This window comes from Liolophura sinensis, chromosome 8 (assembly GCF_032854445.1).
Source record: "Liolophura sinensis isolate JHLJ2023 chromosome 8, CUHK_Ljap_v2, whole genome shotgun sequence".
NCBI classification, from domain to species: Eukaryota; Metazoa; Mollusca; class Polyplacophora; order Chitonida; family Chitonidae; genus Liolophura; species Liolophura sinensis.
In genome coordinates, this window is record NC_088302.1 from 32,054,373 (window position 1) to 32,077,859 (window position 23,487).

Consider the following 23,487-nt stretch of genomic DNA (forward strand, 5'->3'; position numbering starts at 1 on the left):
TACAGTTGAATCTTATTAGCGCAGCGTGATGACCCAGCAGTCTCTCACCAATGTGGTGGCTGTGAGTTCAAGTCCAGCTCATGCTGGCTTCCTCTCCGGCCGTACGTGGGAAGGTCTGCCAGCAACAGCGGATGGTCATGGGTTTCCCTCGTGCTCTGCCTGGTTTCTACCCACCATAATGCTGGCCGTCGTTGTATAAGTGAAATATTCTTGCACGGCGTAAAACACCAATCAAATAAATAAATAACAAAATTATTTGGGAAATATGACTCACTTGATTTTAATTGTATAAATATCCCATTTTTAGCAAGAAACAAACAAACTTTTCCCTATTTGTATACATATGTCCCATGAATGTAGGTGCAGTTTTTCTATTTTATTCTTTTCTTTATAATAATGTCCAATCTCTCCAGATATTTCTTTGTGATCAGCTGTAAGGCATTGTATCAGGGCTGTACAAGAATTGTGGCAATGTTTTGTTTCTTATTACTTGCTGGTAATTTAAGCCAGTTATGCCGCGTGATAAATGACAGAACAGATTAATTTCTTGGTAATTTCCATTAATTTAAATTGTATTTGAGCCCTTCATCAATACAAACATGAAGATACGTACAAGGTAAAAACTTCACTTGAATCTGAAGTTGTTCTTCATTTACAAAAAAAAAACAGCATTTATTGTCATTCTGACTTTCAATTATCTATTTCCGCTCACCTTGTCACATTTGGTGAGATAAGAGTGTTATAATGTACACAATTTGCAATCGAGATTGAAACCACCTTCTAGCCCCTGTGTGGTCCTTAATATCAAGCCGTATCAGGCATTTATAACCTGTTCTGTTGAATTTAAACCAGACATCCGTAAATCTTAACTGCAGGTATCGGTCTGTGAAATTATCACTAATAATAGTAATTGTTATTAAGTTAGACTTCCTCACCTGGTCGTGGTCGAGTGCACTTTGACCAGTGACAGGTGACTTTTACCTGTTTGTTGTCACAGTTGAGAGCAAAATGTACGCTACATTGAACGCATGCCTCCCTGACTGTCAGCTGGCGGAAGTGTCAATACGTTGAAATGCCACATGGGTTTACGGAAGGTAGGCCAGACTGGTTTTTGTGCAGATAAACATTTAAGGACACGCACATGTACACTGACAAATTAGCCATTGTGTGTGATTATCTTCCAGAGGGTAAAGCTTCTAAAAATTTGACTGCAAATATTAAAGCAACTTAGTATCCTCTAAAAATGGCCTCACAGTAGAAAACATTTCTTAGCACCTGTATCACTTGATAAGTGTTAAAATTAGCCAAGAAGTGGAGATGGTTGTGTCAGGAGTGGGGTACTGTAGGTATTAGATCTGAGCAAATTCACACAGAAGAAGCATAGTGTATTCATTTTAACATGCGTGGTAGTAGGAAAAATAACAAACCGAAGAAAACTGACATGCACACAGATATGCATGTATTGCTGTATTCTATTTTTTAATACTACAATAGCATCAATAATTACCTTCTATTTTATCCAGTGGGAAGGCTTTGGTAATACATGTACGTAGGGGCATTGTGAAAGGATATGTGAAACATTACTGTAAAATGAAGGATGTGGCATTAAGGAGAATGAAGAATGATATGCTGAAAAAATGTTCAGTTTTGAGACATATTTTATCTTTCTTAATAACTCGTTTATTATGTGCATATATTCCATTGGAAATATTAGGAAATATTGTAAAAACATTATCATTGACTTTATCAATGACATTATCAATGAACATACTAGGAATCCAGGAGCAGCTTAGCGCCCCAATTCGGCCTCTCCCCCATCACTGCAACAGGCTACTTAATTTTCGGATTGACATCTGGAGCCTTAGGAATTAAGCTATAGGTTAAAGCTATGTTTATGCCACAAGAAGAAAGCTGAGCAGCTTTATTGTAGTTCTAAATGTTCGGCCATATCATATTCTCTGTATTAAGAAATAAAAACCCAGTGTTTGACTTTCATATATCCCTTAAGGTGAAAGCTGTTGTTTATTTATCTCCCCCCCCCCCCAAAAGTGAAATAGTCTTTAGAATAATATAAAACCGAGATCAAATAAATCATGAAGTAATTGCTCTATGCAAATGAAAGCATTAGGCAGAAATAAGCAGCATTTTTTGGAATTGAAAGAGTATTGTATTATTGTACGGACATTTGACACGAAAAAAAAAAAGTTTTAGCCACTCAGCCTCTGTGGATTTCAACTAATATGAATGATTTTATTCAAGTGCACAGGCACTCTGCATGTGTTTTCTGAATCTAGACATGTAATTAGCCTCAATGTACTCTCATCTCTTCATTTCAATCAAAGAATCTAATGCGGCTATACTGTATAATTTATACTTGTCTACACAGGCAAACAGCCAGCTAGTCCATGTTGTCAATAGAGTTATCCCAGCTAAACTACAGGACATCCTGTTCCTGTGTCATTGTACTGCTGTCATTAAGGTCCAGTAATGTAGTGTGTAGCTCCTCACATCCACAAGTAGATAGAAGCATGTGAAGACAGCATTATTACAGATCCTTTGTCTACATCCTTTATGTGCTGTTGGTCAAATGGCCAAGGCTCGCTTGTAGGTATAATTTAAGGTATATTTCACCTAAAGATTAGTATTTTTCAAATGACCCATCTTATAGGGCGACTTTAGGTTTTCATGTAAAGTTGTATTCATTGATATTATCACAGTAACTTAATTGTAGGTGTGAAAATTATCATTTTGTACTTTTGCGTGCACCTGAAAATGTATTTATACATACTGAAAATAAAGTGAGCTTAATACGTGTAAGCATGTTTTGTGTTATAAAGACTGGAAGTAATTTATGAATATGTACATGTGTGGAGAAAATTATGTCTTTTGGGCGGGGGGAATTGCTCATTATTTGACCTTGTTTCTTTGTTTTTGTTTTTCATCTGAAAACAATGTTTTTCAAAACTTGACAAAATGACATCTTCCTGGTTGTGAAGTTTACATCACAAAAGCCCGAGACAATCTTGCTTTTCTTGCACATTTTGCCTTCTATAGCTAGTGAGAATATGATTGTTCTTGAAATGAAAGCAGAATGATGTCTTTGTGCTTAGGTTTTGGCAACTTTATTATTCCAGCTCGCCAGGTATTGTTCATACGTGCATGTATATTAAACTTAAAATGAGGCTTACACCTCGATATTCTGGTACAAATATGGCTTTCAAAATTTCCCCCAGCCTGGCCTTTGAACATTGGGGTCACATTGTTCAAATCCTGCTCTCATTGGTTTGATTTGCAGCTACGAGAATTTATCAGGAGATTAATTACGTACAGTACCTAGTGAATGATTGTGGTTTCCCTGTGGGTTCTAGCTGAAATTCTCAACCCATAAACCTGGCCAACGGCAAATGTCAGTGGAAAAATTTTTGTTTTAAATTCTGGGTGGGGTTTAAATTAGGATACATCTACTTGTATCACCAATCAAATGGATGAGTAAATAAATAAATACATGACAGAAGGAATGCACACTTTAATTTTTGTTACACTTCAGAACAGCTTCCCCCATAATTTTTCCAGACTGCAGTTTGATTGTCTGTGATTGTATCTGCTTTCAGATCACTACTATGGACAAAGATGAGAAGTCGGAGCCAGCCCAGCTGGTCCAGATGAAGCGTATCCCTGACATCAGTGAACCTGACCAGGATCCTCCATCCAGCCCAAGCTATGAGAACCTAGGCTTCAGCGGGCAGGAAGATCAGGGGATGAGCGCTGACCCACCCCCATATGACAGTCAGTCAAATGGTCAACCTAACCGTCACACCAGTGCTCCCAATGGTAACACCAAGGCCCCCAACGGTCACACCAAGGCCCCCAATGGTCACTCCAATGGTCCTACCAGCCCCAGCTCTAAACCACCAGACAGTCAAACGAAGTACTTGTCCCCTGATATCAACATGAGACAGAAGAACGGAGCGACACGCACGCAACATGGAAGCTCTAATAGCAACAATCCTGACGAGAACGGCAGTAAATATAATCGCGTTACCAGCACCATCTCCATGAGCAGTCTGAACTTTGATGATGTTGATACAGTTTTGGGTATGTTGACAATCGTCTGCTACAACAATTTTAGCATGGCCTAATGTTTGTTCTCATGAAATGGAAATATTGGGGATGATGACATTTAATTGCAACATAATCGATATTTGGACTTAGAACAAGTATGTCATGAAAGAGTAAAGTTGTTGACAGGTACATATAAGAAGGGGAATAGACCTTGCTAATGTTAGTCAGAGTTCCGTATTTAAACAGTGTTTTGAGTTGCTTGCTCAGCTATACGTCTCGGTAAGCCGACGACTTGAGATGGAACTGTTATATTGATGGATAAGATGAGAATTTTAGTTTAGGTAAAGCTTTTATGTAAAGCTTACTAATAAGAAAAGTAAGAATTTAGGCTGAGGCCAGGTTTTAGGTTTCTGTCATTGTTAGGTGATAGTGAGAATTTAGGCTGAGACCATTGTTAGGTCAAGTGAGAATTTAGGTTGAGGCAAGGTTTTAAGCCGAGATAATTGTTAGGTGAAGTGAGAATTTAGGTTGAGGCAAGGTTTTAGGCCGAGATAATTGTTAGGTGAAGTGAGAATTTAGGTTGAGGCAAGGTTTCAGGCCGAGATAATTGTTAGGTGAAGTGAGAATTTAGGTTGAGGCAAGGTTTTAGGCCGAGATCATTGTTAGGTGAAGTGAGAATTTAGGTTGAGGCAAGGTTTTAGGGCGAGATCATTGTTAGGTGAAGTGAGAATTTAGGTTGAGGCAAGGTTTTAGGCCGAGATCATTGTTAGGTGAAGTAAGAATTTAGCTTGAGGCGAGGTTTTAGGCCGAGATCATTGTTAGATGAAGTGAGAATTTAGGTTGAGGCAAGGTTTTAGGCTGAGATCATTGTTAGGTGAAGTGAGAATTTAGGTTGAGGCAAGGTTTTAGGTTGAGGCAAGGTTTTAGGGCGAGATCATTGTTAGGTGAAGTGAGAATTTAGGTTGAGGCAAGGTTTTAGGCCGAGATCATTGTTAGGTGAAGTGAGAATTTAGGTTGAGGCAAGGTTTTAGGCCGAGATCATTGTTAGGTGAAGTGAGAATTTAGGTTGAGGCAAGGTTTTAGGCCGAGATCATTGTTAGGTGAAGTAAGAATTTAGCTTGAGGCGAGGTTTTAGGCCGAGATCATTGTTAGGTGAAGTGAGAATTTAGGTTGAGGCAAGGTTTTAGGCTGAGATCATTGTTAGGTGAAGTGAGAATTTAGGTTGAGATGAAACATTTATGTTTTAATAGTTCACTGATAGATGAAGATTTGTGTTAAGATGAAGCTTTAATGCTAATTACATATAAAGCGAGGATTGGAGTTGTAGTGAGGGAGCTTGTACATGTACTTTTAAGTTCATTGCTGAGAGGTGTTTTTAGATTGTGAGTTGACCTGGCTACAGATGTGTTGACATGAATGGAAGCGTTAAGTTGAAGGGCATTAAAGTTGACAAAAAATGCAAAGTTGAATAAATTAGTGATGTGTGAGTCAACACTTCAAAATTTTCATCACATTTATTGGCCATAATTTCTGTTTCCCTATCTAAAACATTTTTTATCCAACTTCTTAGTTTGCAAATCCGTACTTGAATATGAAGTGGACACTATATATGGGTGATTGACAGGTACACAACTGCAGGGACTACATCAGGATGTTGTCATTGACTACTGTCAAGTATTAGGATATCTGGCTATGTTTTTACAGTGGAGAACTTAGTCTCAGATGCACCGCTGAAAGAATGTCAGCGACTGTCAGTTTGTGACTTTTTTTCCCTGTAATGGATCATAGATGACAGCCTTAATCGTTTTTGTTTTTTTTTTTTCTTGTATGTCCTTAGGGCTAGAATGGTTATTGTCTGAGAAGAAGAAATGTGTATGGGGCTTATGGAAGGGTGGGGGTGGGGGGACAGATGTGATGAGAGGGGTGAGGCATGCCTCATGCAACAATGCTGTCAGATTCTTTTTGATTCTTATCATGTGTTGTTGAACTGGATAAATTACTGATTGGTGCGAGGTACATCTGTTTTTTTTTCACGGGTATTTGATAATGAGAATTTTTAATTGGCTATTAGTATATAAACAAAATACTAAATGCTGAGTACATGTACATGTGTAGATGTGACAGATGAGGCTATTGTGGATATGTGTACATTCTACCCTAAGGGAAATAGACTTTTACAGTTGACTAAACAAAGAGCAGACTTGAAAGTTAATTTTTTGTTATGCTCCATATGCTGGTGGACCCTTAATCTCTGTTTACCCATCATTGTCAGTGAATTAAATTAAACTGTCCACAGGGTTTGTTTGAACCAGCACTCATTGCCACAACTCTGTATTCATGTCCGTGTTTACATGTTGTGTTATTAAAAAAGGATTGGGGGCCTCCGTGGCTCAGTTGGTTAACGTGCCAGCACAGCGTGAAAACCCAGGAGCTTCTCACCAATGTAGACGCTGTGAGTTCAAGTCCAGCTAATGCTGGTTTCCTCTCCGGCCGTACGTGGGAAGGTCTGTCAGCAACCTGCGGATGGTCGTGGGTTTCCCCTGGGCTCTGCCTGGTTTCCTCCCACCATAATGCTGGCCGCCGTCGTATAAGTGAAATATTCTTGAGTATGGCATAAAACACCAATCAAAATAAATAAATAAATAAAAAAGGATTAAGTGACATCTGTTTGCTAGCCATTCAACAAATGATGTCACATTATGGTGTTGCAAGTGTTTAATAAGACTTTATACTAGTAGGTGTATAATAATGCTCCAAATATGTATATATCCAGCTCATGCTGGCTTCCTCGCCAGTCATACGTGGGAAGGCTTGCCAACAACCTGGGGATGGTCATGGGTTTCCTCCGGGCTCTGCCTGGTTTCCTCCCACTCTAATACTGGCTGCCGTCTTATAAGCGAAATATTCAAGACTTTGGCATAAATTATCAATCAACTAAGTAAATAAATAAATGCCTTAGGATTACTTGTTTTAAATATGAAATTTTTGGTCCCCCCAAATTCATCCAAAACTATACACACCACTGCAGTAGGCTTAATTCCATCTTCCAGCTAATGTATGGTTATGGTACATACATGTGAAAGGTTTTTGTTCAGTTACTATCTGGCTCAAATAAAACTTGTGAATTTCTATCCTGAATATTTTTTTGGTCTTTCAGATGAAGACATCAATTTGGTTTACTCCAAACATGAGGTAGGTAGATGTGTGATATTTTCCATAGACATACAGATGCACTTATTAGATTAACTTATTAGATTAACTTATTAGATTAACTTATTAGAAATGATTTTTCCCCAGTATGGATAAGCATGAATGATTGCCCTCTAATATCTGTAGTGTAGCACCCTAGTTGTTGGTTCAGTTTCGATTTCAAAATTCCCATCACCAGTCTCGAAAGCCAAGGTTGCCATAAGTAGTTAACAGCAGGGCCATTAATGTTTTCTTGCATGAAGTTCTTTGAAGGTGAATTGCCTTCCACCATTGTTAACTTTGAACTTGCTCCACAGGTGAAAAGTTTGGACATTTTTATCTTAACGTAACTTTAACTTTAAGTGAAAAATTCTTAAGCACACCATTAAACATCAAGCCCCATCAAGACAAAAGCGATCTTAGACTTGAGTCAAAACTTTCATCAATAAATTTGATTTATTCCTTTCTGTTATTTTTGCTGAAATTTGTTGGAAAATAATTTACCAAGAATTTATGATGTCAAGCAATATTTTGACCTTTGAAACAGTTTTAAACTGACCTAATATTCTGACGGTCAGATTTATGTCATATCCCTGCCAAAGTAGACACGTGTTCTGTAATAAATGGAAAGTCTGCCTTGAAGTCATGGGTGTTTTATCCACATATGCAAGGGGAAGCATTATTATTTCAATGGTCAAACGGCAATCATCCATGTTCCATACTTGTATGGACCCCATGCACGAGTGTAGTGGAAGTGAGTAGATTCAAGACAATCGTGCGAATATAAAGCCTAATGCTGTGTGGTGTTGAATGCTTCCCTATAAATAATGCCGCACAACCATCGGCTTTAAATATTGGATAGCATAGTTTGTAGAACACAAGCCGAAAAGCAGCATGGTAAGTGTTTGGGGAAGGAAATAGCAAACACATATTTTCACTAGATTGATGTTCTGCTATCAATATTTTTATCTTTTTCCTTTTTAAACAAGCGCGCATATTGAAAAATGACATCGTGAGTTGTCATGTACAAGCTGTCAGGAAAGGCTGTCTTTATAGGTCAGGGTAGGCCTACGCCCTAGTCGGGCCAGCTGGCACGGCGATGTCACCCGTGGTGAGCGCTTCGCGGGAGACTTCTCTGATCTACCCGCTTACTTTCAATATGTCTCAATTAGCGAGTGTCTATAATTATTGAGAAGGTACAGTAAGTCTAAAATCACTTTGTGATCCCGGGCCAGGCCCCAGTTTCATGAAGCGAACTTAATGCTAGGTAGCTTTTAGCTATTAAAGTGCACTTCATATGTCTACCACGTAACTATATAAATAAAGTTTTGAATATCTGGTCATTTCTCTTTTTTTTCTTTTTTCTTTTTTTTTGTCAAGCAATTACCAAGTAAAGACTTTGGTAAAGAGATTCGTGGAGCTATGGATGTGCAGAAATACCTGAACAACATGGCACTGCTGATAGACCTGCAAGAGAGCAGCCCAGATGAGATTGTCAACGCTATCCTACAAAAGATGCTGGACTCCAGCGAGAACAAGAACTGCTTTGACCAGGCCAGGTCTGCGCTCTTCACCCACGACAGAGGTAACACCCGCTGACTTAACAAAACGTGTGTGATTTCAAGTCCAACTCATGCCACTCCCTCTTTCTTGTACGTGGGAAGATCTGCCAGCAGTCTGGGATTGGTCGTAGGTTTCGGTTTCCTCCCACCATAATGCTGCTCCCGTCTTGTAACTATACTCTACTTGGGTTTAGTGTGTACAACACCAATCAAATAAATAAATCAATAGCACAGATTGGGACTGGGCCTTGGTCTAATGGCAAGAGGCACTTTACTTTCAATCGCTAGGAAACACCAGACGCAGCCTTAGACAAGGAATTTCTAGATTTCCGTGTTCTCAATGATTATGGGGACTAGGGGACTTGCATGTACTTGTGTGACAGTTAGCCCAATCCTTTGCATGAAGACCACTTGCTTTCCTCGACTTGGTGTGCATATCGTTATGGTATGTCAATTGTAGGACTGTTCCACAGGAATTTGTTGGTGGTTTATGCCAGGAAATCTAATTTTCTCCACCCTTGCACCGCCCTTTTTTCAGTATGAAGTTAAGCAACGATAAAATGAATAAATGAAATTGTCCTTAAATTATCTCTCTCGTAAAGGTGACTGCATGTAGAAAACTGCATTACTGAACATATATCAAGGAACCCCCGTGGCCGAGGGAGTTAGCACGCCAACAGCGCGATGACCCAGGTAGTAGCTACCCTACTAATGCGGTCACTGTGAGTTCAGTTCCAGCTCATGCTGACTTCCTCTCTGGCAGGTCTTGCAGCAACTTGCGGATGGTTGTGGGTTTCCTCCCAGCATAATGCAGGCCGCCATCATATAAGTTAGATATTATTGAGTACGGAGTAAAACACCAATCAAATAAATAAATAAATAACACATATCAAGAAAAACTGTAACTAATATACATGTATCTGGAAACGGTAGCACAAAAATAAATGAGAATTGTGAGAATTTTGCTTCCACTTCCCAACTTTGAAAAAGTATAAGGAGAAGGATATGTACATGTGCTATCCATGAATGACTGCATTAAGACTTAAATCTCCAATTATGCACATTAATTAAAATTGTATTGAAATACTTTCTGCTTTGCTTATCAACTGTAAATATTCCTTACATCTTGTTTGTTTCATTTTTCCAGTTCACCAGTTGAGTAAGACCATCCAGGGTGCAAGTTTCACAGATGGGGGATTGGATTATGAACAAAACTGGATCATATCAATGTAAGACAGTGACCTGATGGTGCTTGTTCTCTACCAATGGCAAAGAATTGAAGTCCTAATCATAATCTGATGTAGAGTATTTTGACGTAAAGTTTTGTCCCTGACAAAATTACTCATTTCTCCTGGATTCTGAGATGTGGTTGCTTTCAAAGTTGGACTGTTGTAGGCAGTATTATACTCAGTAGCATCGAACACATTTGGGTTCAAACATAGTTTTATTGTTCCAACAGATGATTAATGTGTCTAAAAATTAACATAATAAAATTCAAAAAATATGGTTGCTAGAAATATTTTCTGTGACAATACTATCGTTGCATCGAGTCTGTGCTAATTTAAGAAACTGTAAATAAATGAAGGTACATGTATTTTCTGATGGGATTTTCAGTTTTGTCAGCCCGATGTATTAACAAACAATGGCGTCAAATTGAATTGGTTACAGTGTAGTAAATTCTGTGAATTTAAAAGTAACAATAGCAGTGGTAACCTTCAAAAATTTCATGTCATCTCGCACTTATGTTTGTGTAAAATGAATGGTCCACGTCAAAAGCTATGATCAGTATAATGGCTTGGGTGGGGCAGCTTACTTGCCTTCGGTAAGGCGTCTCAGTGAAGCAGCACTAGATAATAGAGTGGTGGAAATCCGTCCTGCAGCCAGGAGGTGCATCACATGCACTCTTAGGACTCCTTCGTCGTCATACGACTGAAAAATTGTTAAGTACGACCTTGAACCCCAAGCACACACTCACTTACTCACTCAAAAGCTAAAATGTCAAAAATTTGACAGAATGACATACCAAACTTGTTGTAGGTAAAAAGATACCTGCTTACATACAGTAATATACATTTGGCATTAATCCTGCCATCAGCTTAGGTCTTCTGAATAAGGAAAAGATCAATGCAAAAGTAAATCATTGATCGTAATCCATCTTATGTGCATGTATTATTAACATCCTGTCTGTATGTACGGGGAGATCTCTGAAACCCAAGATATTCATGTTTACCTCCATTGAAAATCGAAGTGACGTTTTTTAAAAAACTGCGAGTTATACTTACAATCAGTCAGAGCTATGAAAAAACTTTTGAATGAAATTGTTGACAAACAAGTTGTCGAGGAATTAGACCAAACAATGCTCTTTAACCTACATTCAAATGAGCTCATTATACCAGTTCACATATTTGTTATTGTGTTGTGTATCTTTCATCTCTCTGAGACGGGACAGTATTTTAACATGGACATCTAAATACCGCATTTGATCTTATTTTTTGTCTCTCAATCAAATATGTAACAACTCTTGATAATCAACAGCTATCCCAAATGTTTAAACATCATAGAAAGATTAGATGAGTACTTTCAGGGTGAATCCAACCTTTTTATATTAAGCCCTGAATGCTTCGTGAACTTAACCCAGGTAATTCATCAACCAGCGTTGTTAGCCTGTCCTTCATTCAGCCTCCTCCACCTAGAGGCTGTATACTTCCACGGGTGACTGCTTTCTCAGCAACGCCTAAATGTGTCCAGGAATTAGAGCTTTAAACAGAGCACCCTTCCTGCCAAAGTAGATCAAATCCTGTCACTCCAGCCCTGTAACCTTAATTCTCATCATTGGACAAATGAACATACAGTATGTACGTCAAAGTACTACCTAAATCTTAATGTTTGATTTTTTGATTTCAAAGTAATGATACCTCCATGTGCATCTAGCTACCTGATTAGCTTTTAGTACCAAAATTGAACCAAGGTAGATTAATAGTTTGTGAAAAACAAGGTCATTTTTTTTTTGTTATGTTTGTACTTGTTCATTAATAAGGTAGTATGTAAATTGTGAATTATGTATTTTCCCTCAGATTTTTTTTTTATGCTAATTATTATTCCCCACACTCCACTGCCCACATTCTATCGGGTTTGTACTTCATTACATGGAACATAAAGAACTTTTTAGACAAGGATCAAACATGAATCCCTTTTCACATATTCCATTCAATTTTGACTGGGAAAACACCATCTGACCTATTTTTCTGTTGTTTGTTTCTGCTTTGTAAACACATTGGACTCAGGCTCCGCTGGCTGTCCAGGAATGCTATTCACAACCCTGATCAACATTACATTTACCCGTAGGGACTAAAGATTGATAGGTCAGAATCACGAAACTTTTGAGGCCCATTCTCAGATAGTTTCTCCAATAGTGTTATCCGCTTTTCTTAACCCTGAACAATTTATTGTTATTTATGGAATAAAAACTCGGTTACCCCCATGGGTGAAATGACTTAGGCATTGTTATGATGGCCGCTTATAGTTACAATCTAATGTTGTGTTCAAGTTACAGTCAAGCTATTTGCAGAACCTTCTTTGTATCCCGATCCTCATTGAATTTCAGTAGAAGATTTCATTTCTGATTGATGTCACATAAGACCTACAGACCCAGAGAGTAATGTTTCAAGATCAAAGAGCAAATGATTTTTAGACCAAATTTCCTTTTAAACGTCAATAAAAAAAAGTCAAAATGTCTGTTGAGAAATGAACAGATGTGGCATTTTCGTTGCAGCCAAGACTTTTGCCAAAAACCATTTTGTGCTAAATTATTAAGCTCAGATGATGTGCAATGAAAATTGTATAATCATTAATTAGCTCAGTGTTCAAATACAACAGTCATTGGTTTAGAATGTACTAATAATGTTCTTTGTTAGGGTGGGAATGGGTTAGCAAATACTGTAAAAACAGTAGTCCAAAATTCTTCTGGTTGGATTGGAATGTGATTTTGACCAGATTTTCTGAATTTGCATGCCTTTAGCACTAGTGCGGTAGTTTGAGGAGATAATCCACACAGGGGATGAGACATCTTTGTCGCTGTTGCTAAGTTTCTGATGAACACATTCACATTGTACTTTGCTTCTTATCCTTCCAGGGCTAGCATCCCGTCTCTCCAGACTCGTCATGTGGGCATCGCTCGCCTCAAAAATGCTGCTAACCTGGGCTGGACATGCCAGGAAGTTTTCTTTGTTATTATAATTCTGGCCCCTACTAAAGAAGTGAGTCGTGGTTTATTAGAAAATTGTCAACGTAGAATAATTGATTGATTGATTGATTGATTGGTTGATTATATGGAGTGTATTATGGCTCAAATCTGGCCTTGTTAGTCCTGGAATACCCACGATAGAGCTATAGGTTCTCTGTGTAACAGATGTCTGTGACGGTATTATGTGTTATCCAATGTCTACAGCATGGTGTGTGCCTGGGGCAGCAATGTTGGGGGGGTAGGGGGGAGGACGGGGGTGAACGGGTGTGTTGGGGATGGAAGGCATTCATTGGGAGCAGGTCCCCATAACAGTTAAAATGAGGGGAGCCTCTTCGAACTTTGATAAACTGGTTTTGGAATATCTCAAACTACATATATATATTGTAACAACACGTGATATGCAATGTTGATCTGCATTGTAATAATTTCTCATTGTATTCCCTCAAAAGTGCTTCGAATACTTCACAGGCCATCTGAGGCACAAGCTTCCAGGACCAAGACAGCCACCGAGGCCCTCAAATTTGTGCTGAGATACTACCCCCATCCCCCCACCCCCAATCCATGTACTAGGGTAGGCTAGGCTATTAACATATAGGGTGGGGGACCCAATACGCTAATAGCCGAGTACAAGGATTTCATTGAAATAATGTCAAGAGCAGTACTAAACACCGAACAAACAAAATCTGTTGACTGCTGAACATAATACATAATACTACCACACATAGTGCAATGCTTATTAAAGCGTTAGGCCACACAATTTAATTGTTGTTTTATGGGTAGAATAGATTTTTTTCAAGTGGCGGAGAAGGGTATAAAAATAAAAACTTAAAATCCATTTTGGAAATATGAATAATGGCAGCAATTTCTTTGCAGTTGAAATACATATTTACATGTTGATTGGCAAGCCTTTTAAAACAGGAAAAAGCAAAAATATATCAAGATCAAACAAAATAAAAAGGTGGATTTTTGGTTTTATTGGCCTCGCTTGTAAAACACAAAATAGTTGATGCTGCCTTACTCTGAAAAAAAAAAACAGTCTGCTGTGCATCACCAACGTAGGATATATGTAATGTATCTGCAACAAAATGTGGAAAACCTGTTGAGGCATGACATATGCTGCACACAAGAAAACGCCATACTTAATTATTTTTTTTGTTTATCTTTCAGAAAAGCACAAAAACTGACCTGGAAACTGCTCGCACATTTGCCACGATTTTCTCTGACATTGAGTTCCGTCAGGATCTGTTTGATGCCAGGACAGAGGAGGAGTTCCAGAACAGGTTCATGACACGTACTAGCGAGCTTGCGAAGAAATCGTCTGAGCACAAGATGGAGAACATGACCTTGGATGAAGAGGCACTCACACAAAAGAAAAAAAAGGTGCATACTTTTCATTGGTTTCTTTAAAAAAATTTCCAAACCCATCCTAGGTTTCTGATTTAGGTATTGGGTTTCCATGGAAATGTGGTTAATTTTCAATGATTGATAGAATATTGTAGTCAAGCAATGATTGTCAAATAGTAAATATACAATAATTCCTCAACCTTTTTGCATATGAAAAGAGCAACTTTCAGTGGAATTCGTGCGCACATTGGTGGAAATTAGCCAGTTTTAGGGCTTCACAAAAAGTATAATTGTATTTGTCAGCACAGAATAATGCCTGCAGAATAAACGGGAATAAACACCTTGCAAACATGCGAAAAGGTTGAAGAAGTGCAGTACATATCGGTACAAGGATTGACCTGTAAACAGTCTAACATGCAAGTGATAATATCCAAATCTTGCTCTCCAGGGTGATTTCAGTTTACTCAGCTATACTTCATGTAGGTGTACTCAAAAATATCTGAAATTATAGGTGATTTACACAGGATCTGAATCAGAGAAGAGATTTATATGTATATGAGTACATATATGTATGTATATAAAGGTAAGTGAATCATCTGCTCCTTTTTCAGTGTTGCAAATGTCAGGTAGGGACAGGGATCAAGGAGGACCTCCAGAGGCGCCTCCCACATTACTGGGCAGACTACAAAGATGGTACATCTAACTTGCTTATTTTTTTATTTCTTGTTTTTTTTTTGTTTTTTTTTTTTTTTTTTTACACATGTCCATGCACCTGTTCCAAGGTTATCACCATAAGCTGAACGTTTTGCTTCAGAATAGCTTATTTTTATGCATGAATGCACAATAGGTCAATAGATAAATATTCACAAGCATTTTATTCATAATAGTTTGATATATGAGTAAAATATATGTTATTTGTTTGATATATATATATATATATATATATGTATATGTAAATTTATAGTTGGTGACAAATTCCATGAAATTAAAGGTGATTTTATACTCTGTTCTCATTTTCATGATTAATTGGATTGGTGTTTTATGCCGTATTTAAGAATATTCACTTATATGACAGTGGCCAGCATTATGATTAGAGGAAACTGGCAGACCCCAGGGGAAACTCACAACCATCCGCAGATTGCTGGAAGACCTTTTCATGAACGGCTGGAGAGGAAGCCAGCATGAGCTGGACTTGAACTCACAGTGACTGCATTGGTGAGAGGCTTCTAGATCATGATGATCTATATGTGTTGGCACAGATACTATAAATATGCTCCATTGTGAGATGTTATATGACACGTTTTATCATTAAGGTGTTGTTGGACCAAAGTCTGTACAGAAAACAGTATCCACAACATTTTTCCTGTATTTTGCCTGTGTCCTGCCAAGCATTGCGTTTGGTGTGCTAAACGACAACAACACCAAACACTATCTGAGTGAGTATCGAACGTGTGTAGGGTCACTCATAATCAGGTATGCATACTGTATCTCCTGGCAAAAGGGCATGCAAGGTTTCATTTTCAAAAAAAAAAAAAGAAAACAAATGTACCATGTTTTGCATTTTGAATTCTAGTGTTTTCAGTTACACGTGTAGTTGAGGAGTGTTGCATGGTCACCTTTTATATTTAATTGATGTTTTTAAGTACAATTAGTTACTCCTTGACGTGTATTTTATTTAAACTTTTGACTTACGTCAAAACTGGCTTGAAGGAATCCCCCATTACATGTTCTTGGCTTTAACTGTCTTGGTTTCTGTTTTATTTGCTATCAGATGTGGAGAAGGTGTTCTACTCGCAGGTGATTGGAGGTCTGTTCTTTGCTGTGGTAGGGGGCACCCCTCAAATTGTCCTACTTACCACAGCACCTCTGGCCCTCTACACAAAGAGTAAGTGTTGGCTTTCCACTACAAACAGTCTCATTTCAATTTCTGAAGACTTTTTATGTGCTCATGTTACGGGTTGTATTATTATTTTGCACGATCCCGCCATTTGTCTGTCTGTCTAGTCTCTAAACTCTTTGATGTTACCACTGTATACATATATATCTACAAAACTACTTCATCCAGAGTTTTAAAATTTGTTCAGTTTCTTTCTGTGCCACCTTAGCTGAAGCCTATTGAAACACATTATTCCTTCTTTTTTGCTAGATTGGTTCTTTTTGCTGGATTGGTTCTTTTTGGTCAGCGGTACACGTATATTTGAGGAACCGTTTCACTTAAGAGTTTGAAATAGAATAATCATGTGTATTTCGATCATCAACGCCAAACCTGGTTTTCTATCATAATGGGTATTACCATGAGGTTTGAAACTCTTGTTTTCAATGGTTGCAAACTTAGTATTTGTGTGGGTTGATGGTTTTTATGATTTCTGCATTCTTACATGTGCATTTAGGTTGTAACCAATGGGGAACTTGTTTGACTCCATTCTGCCTGCGAATTGTGTACTCACCTATGTAGTACACAAGCACTGCAATATCACAGAAGAAAACGATGATTTTTACTGCGATTTGGCGAAGCTCATAGTTGGAGAGTCTCCCATTTCTGGTATGCAATTCTAGTCCAGTACATATTCATGATTGGTACGTAGTATTTTTCTCCTCCTTTCAGTTATATACAGTATCAGTGAGGACTTTGACTTGGATTTCCGCGCCATGTTTTGCATGGTTGGGCTGTGGAACACGTTTTTTCTCATTCTCTACTCAGTTTTTGGACTGAGTGTCTTGATGAAGTTTTCCACCCGGTAAGTGTACAGAATGCACCTGTAACGTGTGTCTATAAAGTGTCAAGAGTTTGTTTCATCTCATTAAATCTCACCTGAAAGGAAGGTTTAGATAAATTTTATCAATTAAAGTTTGAACATATTTTCATAATTTTAGAATTGTATGAATATTTGAGTAAGGGAATTTGTAGAAAGACACAGAAAACAGTTTTACAAAAGCACATCTGAAATATTAAATTCAAGCCTTTTTAACTGTTGAAGATGAGCTGCTTAATGTAGGGCAGTATTTGGGTAGTTACTGCCCAAATATACATGAGGTGGTATGAAATAATTTTTTTTTTTTTTTTTTATGTTTTGTTTTGACATCTTTGAACTTACTATATTTTTTTGTGTGTGGCCTTTTACAGGTCGTCAGAGGAAATCTTTGCTCTTTTTATCTCGATTGCATTTTCTGTTGATGCTTTTAAAGACCTTGCCCACAGTAAGTAACTTTTGCTTTGTCCTACCTTACTGATAAAAACCATTAGAGACCCATAGTTACAAGTTACAAGGTCTTTATTTACGACACATGTATACATAAGTGCCACAGAATAGTCTTCGTAGTTTCATATTTCCCATTACAAATGCTGTCATGTTTCTTTATGTAAGAAACAGTTTTAATGTAACAAGCAGTGAAGAAAACGCTTGCACCTTTTCTACTAGGCACAATATTAATAAATAGACAGTGACAATATAAATTAAAGCTTACCTGTTTTCTTTGCGGGCAGTGTTAACAAACTTGACAAATAGGTAGTGAAAACTGACCTTCCATGTACGGCACAATTTTATGTTCATAGTAGATAGACGGTGGCAAATATCACCCAGCCCATTTGCTATAGTGAACACTGAGCAAGGAAACCAAACTGGTAATGTGACTGAATTGTGTGTCATGTCGGGTGTCTTTGGCATGATACTTTTGTACTAGTGACAGCAGCACTTTGGAGGCATGGACTCGTCCTGCAACAAGAGGACACAATATATTGACGCACACTGAATAACTTGTCATCTGAATGCGAAATTGTTACATATGAGGTAAAATCTAAGCATACATACATACATACTTATAGGAGATAGTGTTACAGGTAGGCGATGACAAATTCCCACCTGCCCATACTAATCTCTAGCTGAAGCTGTGCCTACCCTTTATTACATCTTCTGTGTTTTTTGTTTGACTGCAGATTTTGAGGATTTCTACAATGGTCCAGGGTGTTCCAGTGCAGCTAACAGTTCAGTCATCACTAACATATCAGCAGTGGTTCCTAATGACACTCTACACGAGGAACTAGGCTGTCAAAGGGAGGTCAGCATGCTCTACCTCTTCCTGCTCTTTGGAACTCTCTGGATCGGAGTCACTTTGTTCAACTTCACAAAAACGTAGGTATTTAGTTCATGGATTCTGCAACAGGAACTAGAATCATGTGATTCCTACTCCGGCACCTTGTTTGTTGCCTTAGGGTGCTTACGATTGTCCGGAAACACCAGTGTTGTCAGCCTAAAAGGACCAGTCACCTAACAAATCAATGAATAGCATCGTATGATTAGCTAGGCTACTATGGCGACACTAGTGTTTGCACATAATCTTAAGGGACCTAAAACTAGTTGTGACAGTTCTCTGGAGCTTAGAAATGTGCTTTGATATTCATTTGGGAGGTAGGATAATATCCTCACGGGAAAGTGTTAGTTTCAGCATCACATGTAAAATTTATGAACTTTATTTTCCTACATGATGCACTCATTTTGGCAAAGTTTGGAGGAATGTGTAATGGGAAATATTTACATGTAGATGTCTGTTGATTATGTATATTGTGTGAGAAGGCTTGCATTCCTTGGACTTGTCATATTAATTACTCTTCTGACTTGTCCTTGTTATGAAGAATATGCTATTGAAATAACCACAGTTTCAGTCATTTGAAATATGTGAAATTCAAGAAATTTGGTGTTGAATTTTATTTATTTGATCGGTATTTTACTCTGTACTCTAGAATATTTCACTTATGCGACAGCGGCCACAGTTCCCAACATTATGATGGGAGAAAACCTGATAGAGCCTTGACAAAGGCTTTTAATTTTCTCATAAATGAAATAAAATATTAAATTGTTACTGACACCAGATCCACTAATACTGACATTTACCATAATTCACAAAATTTTCCTTCTGTAAGCTTTAGCCAACAAGAGTTTCAAGGAGAGTGTGCAACAAACTACTAAGTGAATCGTGAGCTTGTTTATTGGTTTTGCCTATATACATGTAATCCCATCAGCTCCTCCTCACCTCTCCCCACTGCTCTCCAGCAGTCCCCAGTTATCAAAACATCACAGCTGGATGCAAGGTATCATGCAATACCACGAGATGTAATTCGTAAAGGTTTATGCCAATCTGTCCATGAACTATGGTAAATTGGTTGTTGTTTCTCCAGTGATGTGTATAGATGTCGTTTGCAGAGTTGTCTCCCTTACTGCACCTTGTATGTCAAGACCAGCCTGCTGATAGGACACTGTTATGATGTGAGTGACGTAATGTTGAGTGCAAAGAAAATGGTATACAGCTAAGGATTAATTGTTGTGTGTTACAGCCCCTTTCTCACTGCTGGCAAGAGGGAGTTTCTGGCTGACTATGCTTTAGCCGTGGCTGTGATCATCATGAGCTTCTTTGGGTCTTATGTCTTCAGACATATTAAAGGTATGGAAAGGAAATCTGTAAACCAAAGAACAGAAGTCGTGTCACAGGTCATAAAATAACTTCTGTAAATTGCCTTGGCTTCAGGATCACAAAACTGTCTTAGACTTATGAAGCCAAACTTAGTCTTGACTTTAAAAAAGTTGACTGCGCTAAAATTGTGACTAACCTTAGGATTTTTTACTTTAATGCTTAAAATTCTCTTAGATCCTCTTTAGTCCAAATTGAAAATCAGTGTTTAAGTTTAAGTCTAAACTGTGGAATAATACCATAAGTTGAGATTAAGTCAGACTTATGTCTAAGATTCAGCTTTGTGATCGTGGGGCCTGTATTGCTGGTTTTACTTCACATACACTGATACCTGGCTTGATACATTTGGTTCTCTTTAATATTGTTATAACCTACACCTGAGGACCAGCCCCAATGGCTCAGTTAGAAGGGCGTCAGCTTCAGGGGCAGTAGGTCCTGGGTTGGGTAACACCTAAGGCCTTAAAAAAAGAAGTTGCAGCTTCCTCACTTGGCATTTAGCATTAAGGGGATAGTGCAATGACTGGTTGACCCGTATCTGTATAATGGCTCGGGCCAGGTGGCTTACTTGCTTTATGTAAGTCGTCTCCGAAGTGTGGTTATTGGTCAGAGGCAGCACTAGATAAAACAGCAGTAGAAAACTGTCCTGCAACAAGGAGACACATCACACCTGCATTCTAAGGATTCCTTCCTTGTCACATCACTGAAAGATTGTAAAGTATGACATTAAACCCCGCTCACTCACTCACCTATGCCTGAAGGAGGTTTTCTAGCATTTACATGAATTTGTCTGTGTGTATTCCTGTGTGTATTCCTGTCTGTCTTTTTGTCGGTCAGGAACTGTTTGGACAGATTTTGATGAAATTTGGTTCACAGTTTAACATTTGGTCAAGCACCAGTCCATTAAATTTTGATTTCAGGATCTTGATACAGATCCACAATTCTTCACAACTGTGAGATTGGACACAAGTGCAGAGTATTGTCTCATTTGTACATTTATCTGGTACATAGGTTAGTGTTCTCAAAGTGCCTTTTATTCTGACTTTATTTATCACTGGTTGTATGAAAAGCCCTGTTTTCAGCAAGTAATGAAAAATATATTGTTTTTGAATAATTATCAAATGGCAAAAAGGGTGTTTTCTGCGAAGATTTTCCTTGCTCCCCCTTAATTAATTGTTATTTGTCTGTTCACAGCACAACAGTTTGGGTTTGACTATGGTAGCCAAGACATGAAGTATGGACTGTTTGTCCTGGTGCCCTTTGAAAGGCTGTCTGTGGGTGCAGTGTTTGGAGCATTACCATTTGGTTTCTGTCTTTCCCTCCTGTTCTTTATGGATCAGAATATATCAGCAGCCTTGGTCAATGCTCCCCAGAATAAGTAAGTACTGTGTGACAAGTGTTGACATTGTGTCAGTGGTGGTTCCCTCCAGTCTTGACCATGTATACTGTTACAGTGGTATCCATCACACTTGCACCTGCCTGGTGCTATGTTGTTTTCCTTCATTCTTAACCATGTATACTGTTGTATTGTATTCTTTAAGCCTTAACCATGTATACTGTTGTATTGTATTCTTTAAGCCTTAACCATGTATACTGTTGTTGTGGTTTCTTTAAGTCTTAACCATGTATACTGTTGTTTGGTTTTTTTAAGCCTTAACCATGTATAATGTTGTATTGGATTCTTTAAGTCTTAACCATGTATACTGTTGTTTTGGTTTCTTTAAGTCTTAACCATGTATACTGTTGTGTTGGTTTCCCTCACTCTTAACCATGTATACTGTTTTATTGGTTTCTTTAAGTCTTAACCATGTATACTGTTGTTTTGGTTTCTTTAAGTCTTAACCATGTATACTGTTGTGTTGGTTTCCCTCACTCTTAACCATGTATACTGTTTTATTAGTTTCCCCCACTCTGAAACATGTATATTGTTGTATTGGTGTCCATCTGACTAATACTTGTGAGTTCATGTCCAGCTCATGCTAGCTTCCTCTCTGGTCGTAAGTGGGCAGGTCTGCCAGCAAGCTGCAGATGGTCATCTGTGTCCCTTGGGCTTTGCCCAGTTTCCTCCCACCATAATGCTGGCTGCCGTCGTATAATTGAAATATTCTTGAGTACGGTGTAAAACACAAATCAAATAAATAAATAATTAAATAAATAAGTTAACTTATACCTGCCTGGTGCGGTGGTGGTTTCCTCCACTCTTAACAAAGTATACTGTTTTATTGGTTTCCTCCATTCTTAACCATGTATACTGATCTGTTGGTGTCTACCACACATAGATTTGCCCACTATGTTATATTAAAACATAAGAATATATGTATTAATGAATTACATTCGTGACACATTTCCTCTTATTTGTCTTTGACATGGTTTGTTTTCAGAATGAAGAAAGGGACAGCGTATCACTGGGACCTGTTGGTGATTGGCTTGGTGAACGGGGTTCTATCTCTATTCAGCATGCCCTGGGTGCACGCTGCCCTCCCTCACTCCCCCCTACACGTGAGGGCGCTGGCAGATGTGGAGGAGAGAGTCGACCAAGGACATATTCACCAAATGTGAGTCACAGTTCCATTCCTTGGGGGTTCAAGTTTTTGCAATGCATCCATGATAGGTAGTGGAAAATGGCATCATTCCATGTTGATGTAGTGTTGATGTACTATTGAAGTATTTTGAGCAGCATTATGCATGTTTTCTCATTTGAATATGTTATGACTCAGGCATGTGTCATAATTCCATCAGAACCATGATTTGTAGTTTAGTAATCAGTAGCTTATAGTTTTCCATTGCTCACGGTACCATTGCTGGACATGTGAACATGTGAGATGCTTGAAATTCGTGTCCAGTATAATAAAGGCAATTCAGTGCGAAATTTAGGAATTAGTACATAACATGTGGAACATCAGAGAGCTTGTCATTTGAACTTCATCTCAGCTTGGTTTAAATAAAAAATGTGAGGAAAGCAGTGAGATTCATTGTGTGAATATCAAAGCATTGTGCACGTGGTTGAGATGAAGAATTATAAAGACACCCACTTTGTTGAACTGGAAAATGTATTGAATAAAGTGGGCTTCATTATGTTAATATAAAGACAATGCCCACTTGGTTAGAGTGATGAATATCAAGAAAGCAGAGGCCTTTATGGTGTGAACATCAAGACAGTGAACCGGCCCGGATAGCACAGTTGGTAGAGCGTCCGCTTCGGGACCGGTAGATCCAGGATCAATCCTTGGTCGAGTCACACCTAAGACTTTAAAAGAGGAAGTTGTAACTTCCTCGCTTGGCGTTCAGCATGAAGGGGATAGTGCAACGACTGGTTGACCCGTATCAGTATAATGGCTTGGGCGGGGCGGCTTACTTGCCTTCGGTAAGTCGTCTCAGTGATGCAGCACTAAATAAAAGAGCGGTGGAAATCCGTCCTGCAACAAGGAGGCACATTACACGTGCATGCACCCTAATGATTCCTTCGTCGTCATATGACTGAAAAATTGTTGAGTACGACGTTAAATCCCAAGCACTCACTCACTCAAGACAGTGACCACTCAGTTGAAGTGAAGAGTGTAAGAAAAGCAGTGGGTTTTATTGTGTGAATGTCAAGACAATGCCCACTTGGTTGGAATGAAGAATGTA

At 38.4% G+C, this 23,487-nt stretch overlaps 1 protein-coding gene across 1 annotated transcript in view; it reads left to right on the top strand.

The window, feature by feature from the left end:
• The window catches only part of LOC135472872 (solute carrier family 4 member 11-like), a 48,669-nt gene that overhangs the window by 18,755 nt on the left and 6,427 nt on the right, over positions 1 to 23,487 (top strand). The window contains exons 3-17 of the mRNA XM_064752577.1: positions 3,612 to 4,095; positions 7,220 to 7,254; positions 8,632 to 8,836; positions 9,961 to 10,042; positions 12,946 to 13,069; positions 14,224 to 14,436; positions 15,012 to 15,093; positions 15,714 to 15,836; positions 16,172 to 16,285; positions 17,006 to 17,138; positions 17,525 to 17,598; positions 18,335 to 18,530; positions 19,730 to 19,836; positions 21,055 to 21,238; positions 22,242 to 22,415. Coding sequence (XP_064608647.1) covers positions 3,621 to 4,095; positions 7,220 to 7,254; positions 8,632 to 8,836; positions 9,961 to 10,042; positions 12,946 to 13,069; positions 14,224 to 14,436; positions 15,012 to 15,093; positions 15,714 to 15,836; positions 16,172 to 16,285; positions 17,006 to 17,138; positions 17,525 to 17,598; positions 18,335 to 18,530; positions 19,730 to 19,836; positions 21,055 to 21,238; positions 22,242 to 22,415 — 2,321 coding nt within the window. The 5' untranslated portion in view covers positions 3,612 to 3,620. The remainder of the gene's footprint in view (positions 1 to 3,611; positions 4,096 to 7,219; positions 7,255 to 8,631; positions 8,837 to 9,960; positions 10,043 to 12,945; positions 13,070 to 14,223; positions 14,437 to 15,011; positions 15,094 to 15,713; positions 15,837 to 16,171; positions 16,286 to 17,005; positions 17,139 to 17,524; positions 17,599 to 18,334; positions 18,531 to 19,729; positions 19,837 to 21,054; positions 21,239 to 22,241; positions 22,416 to 23,487) is intronic.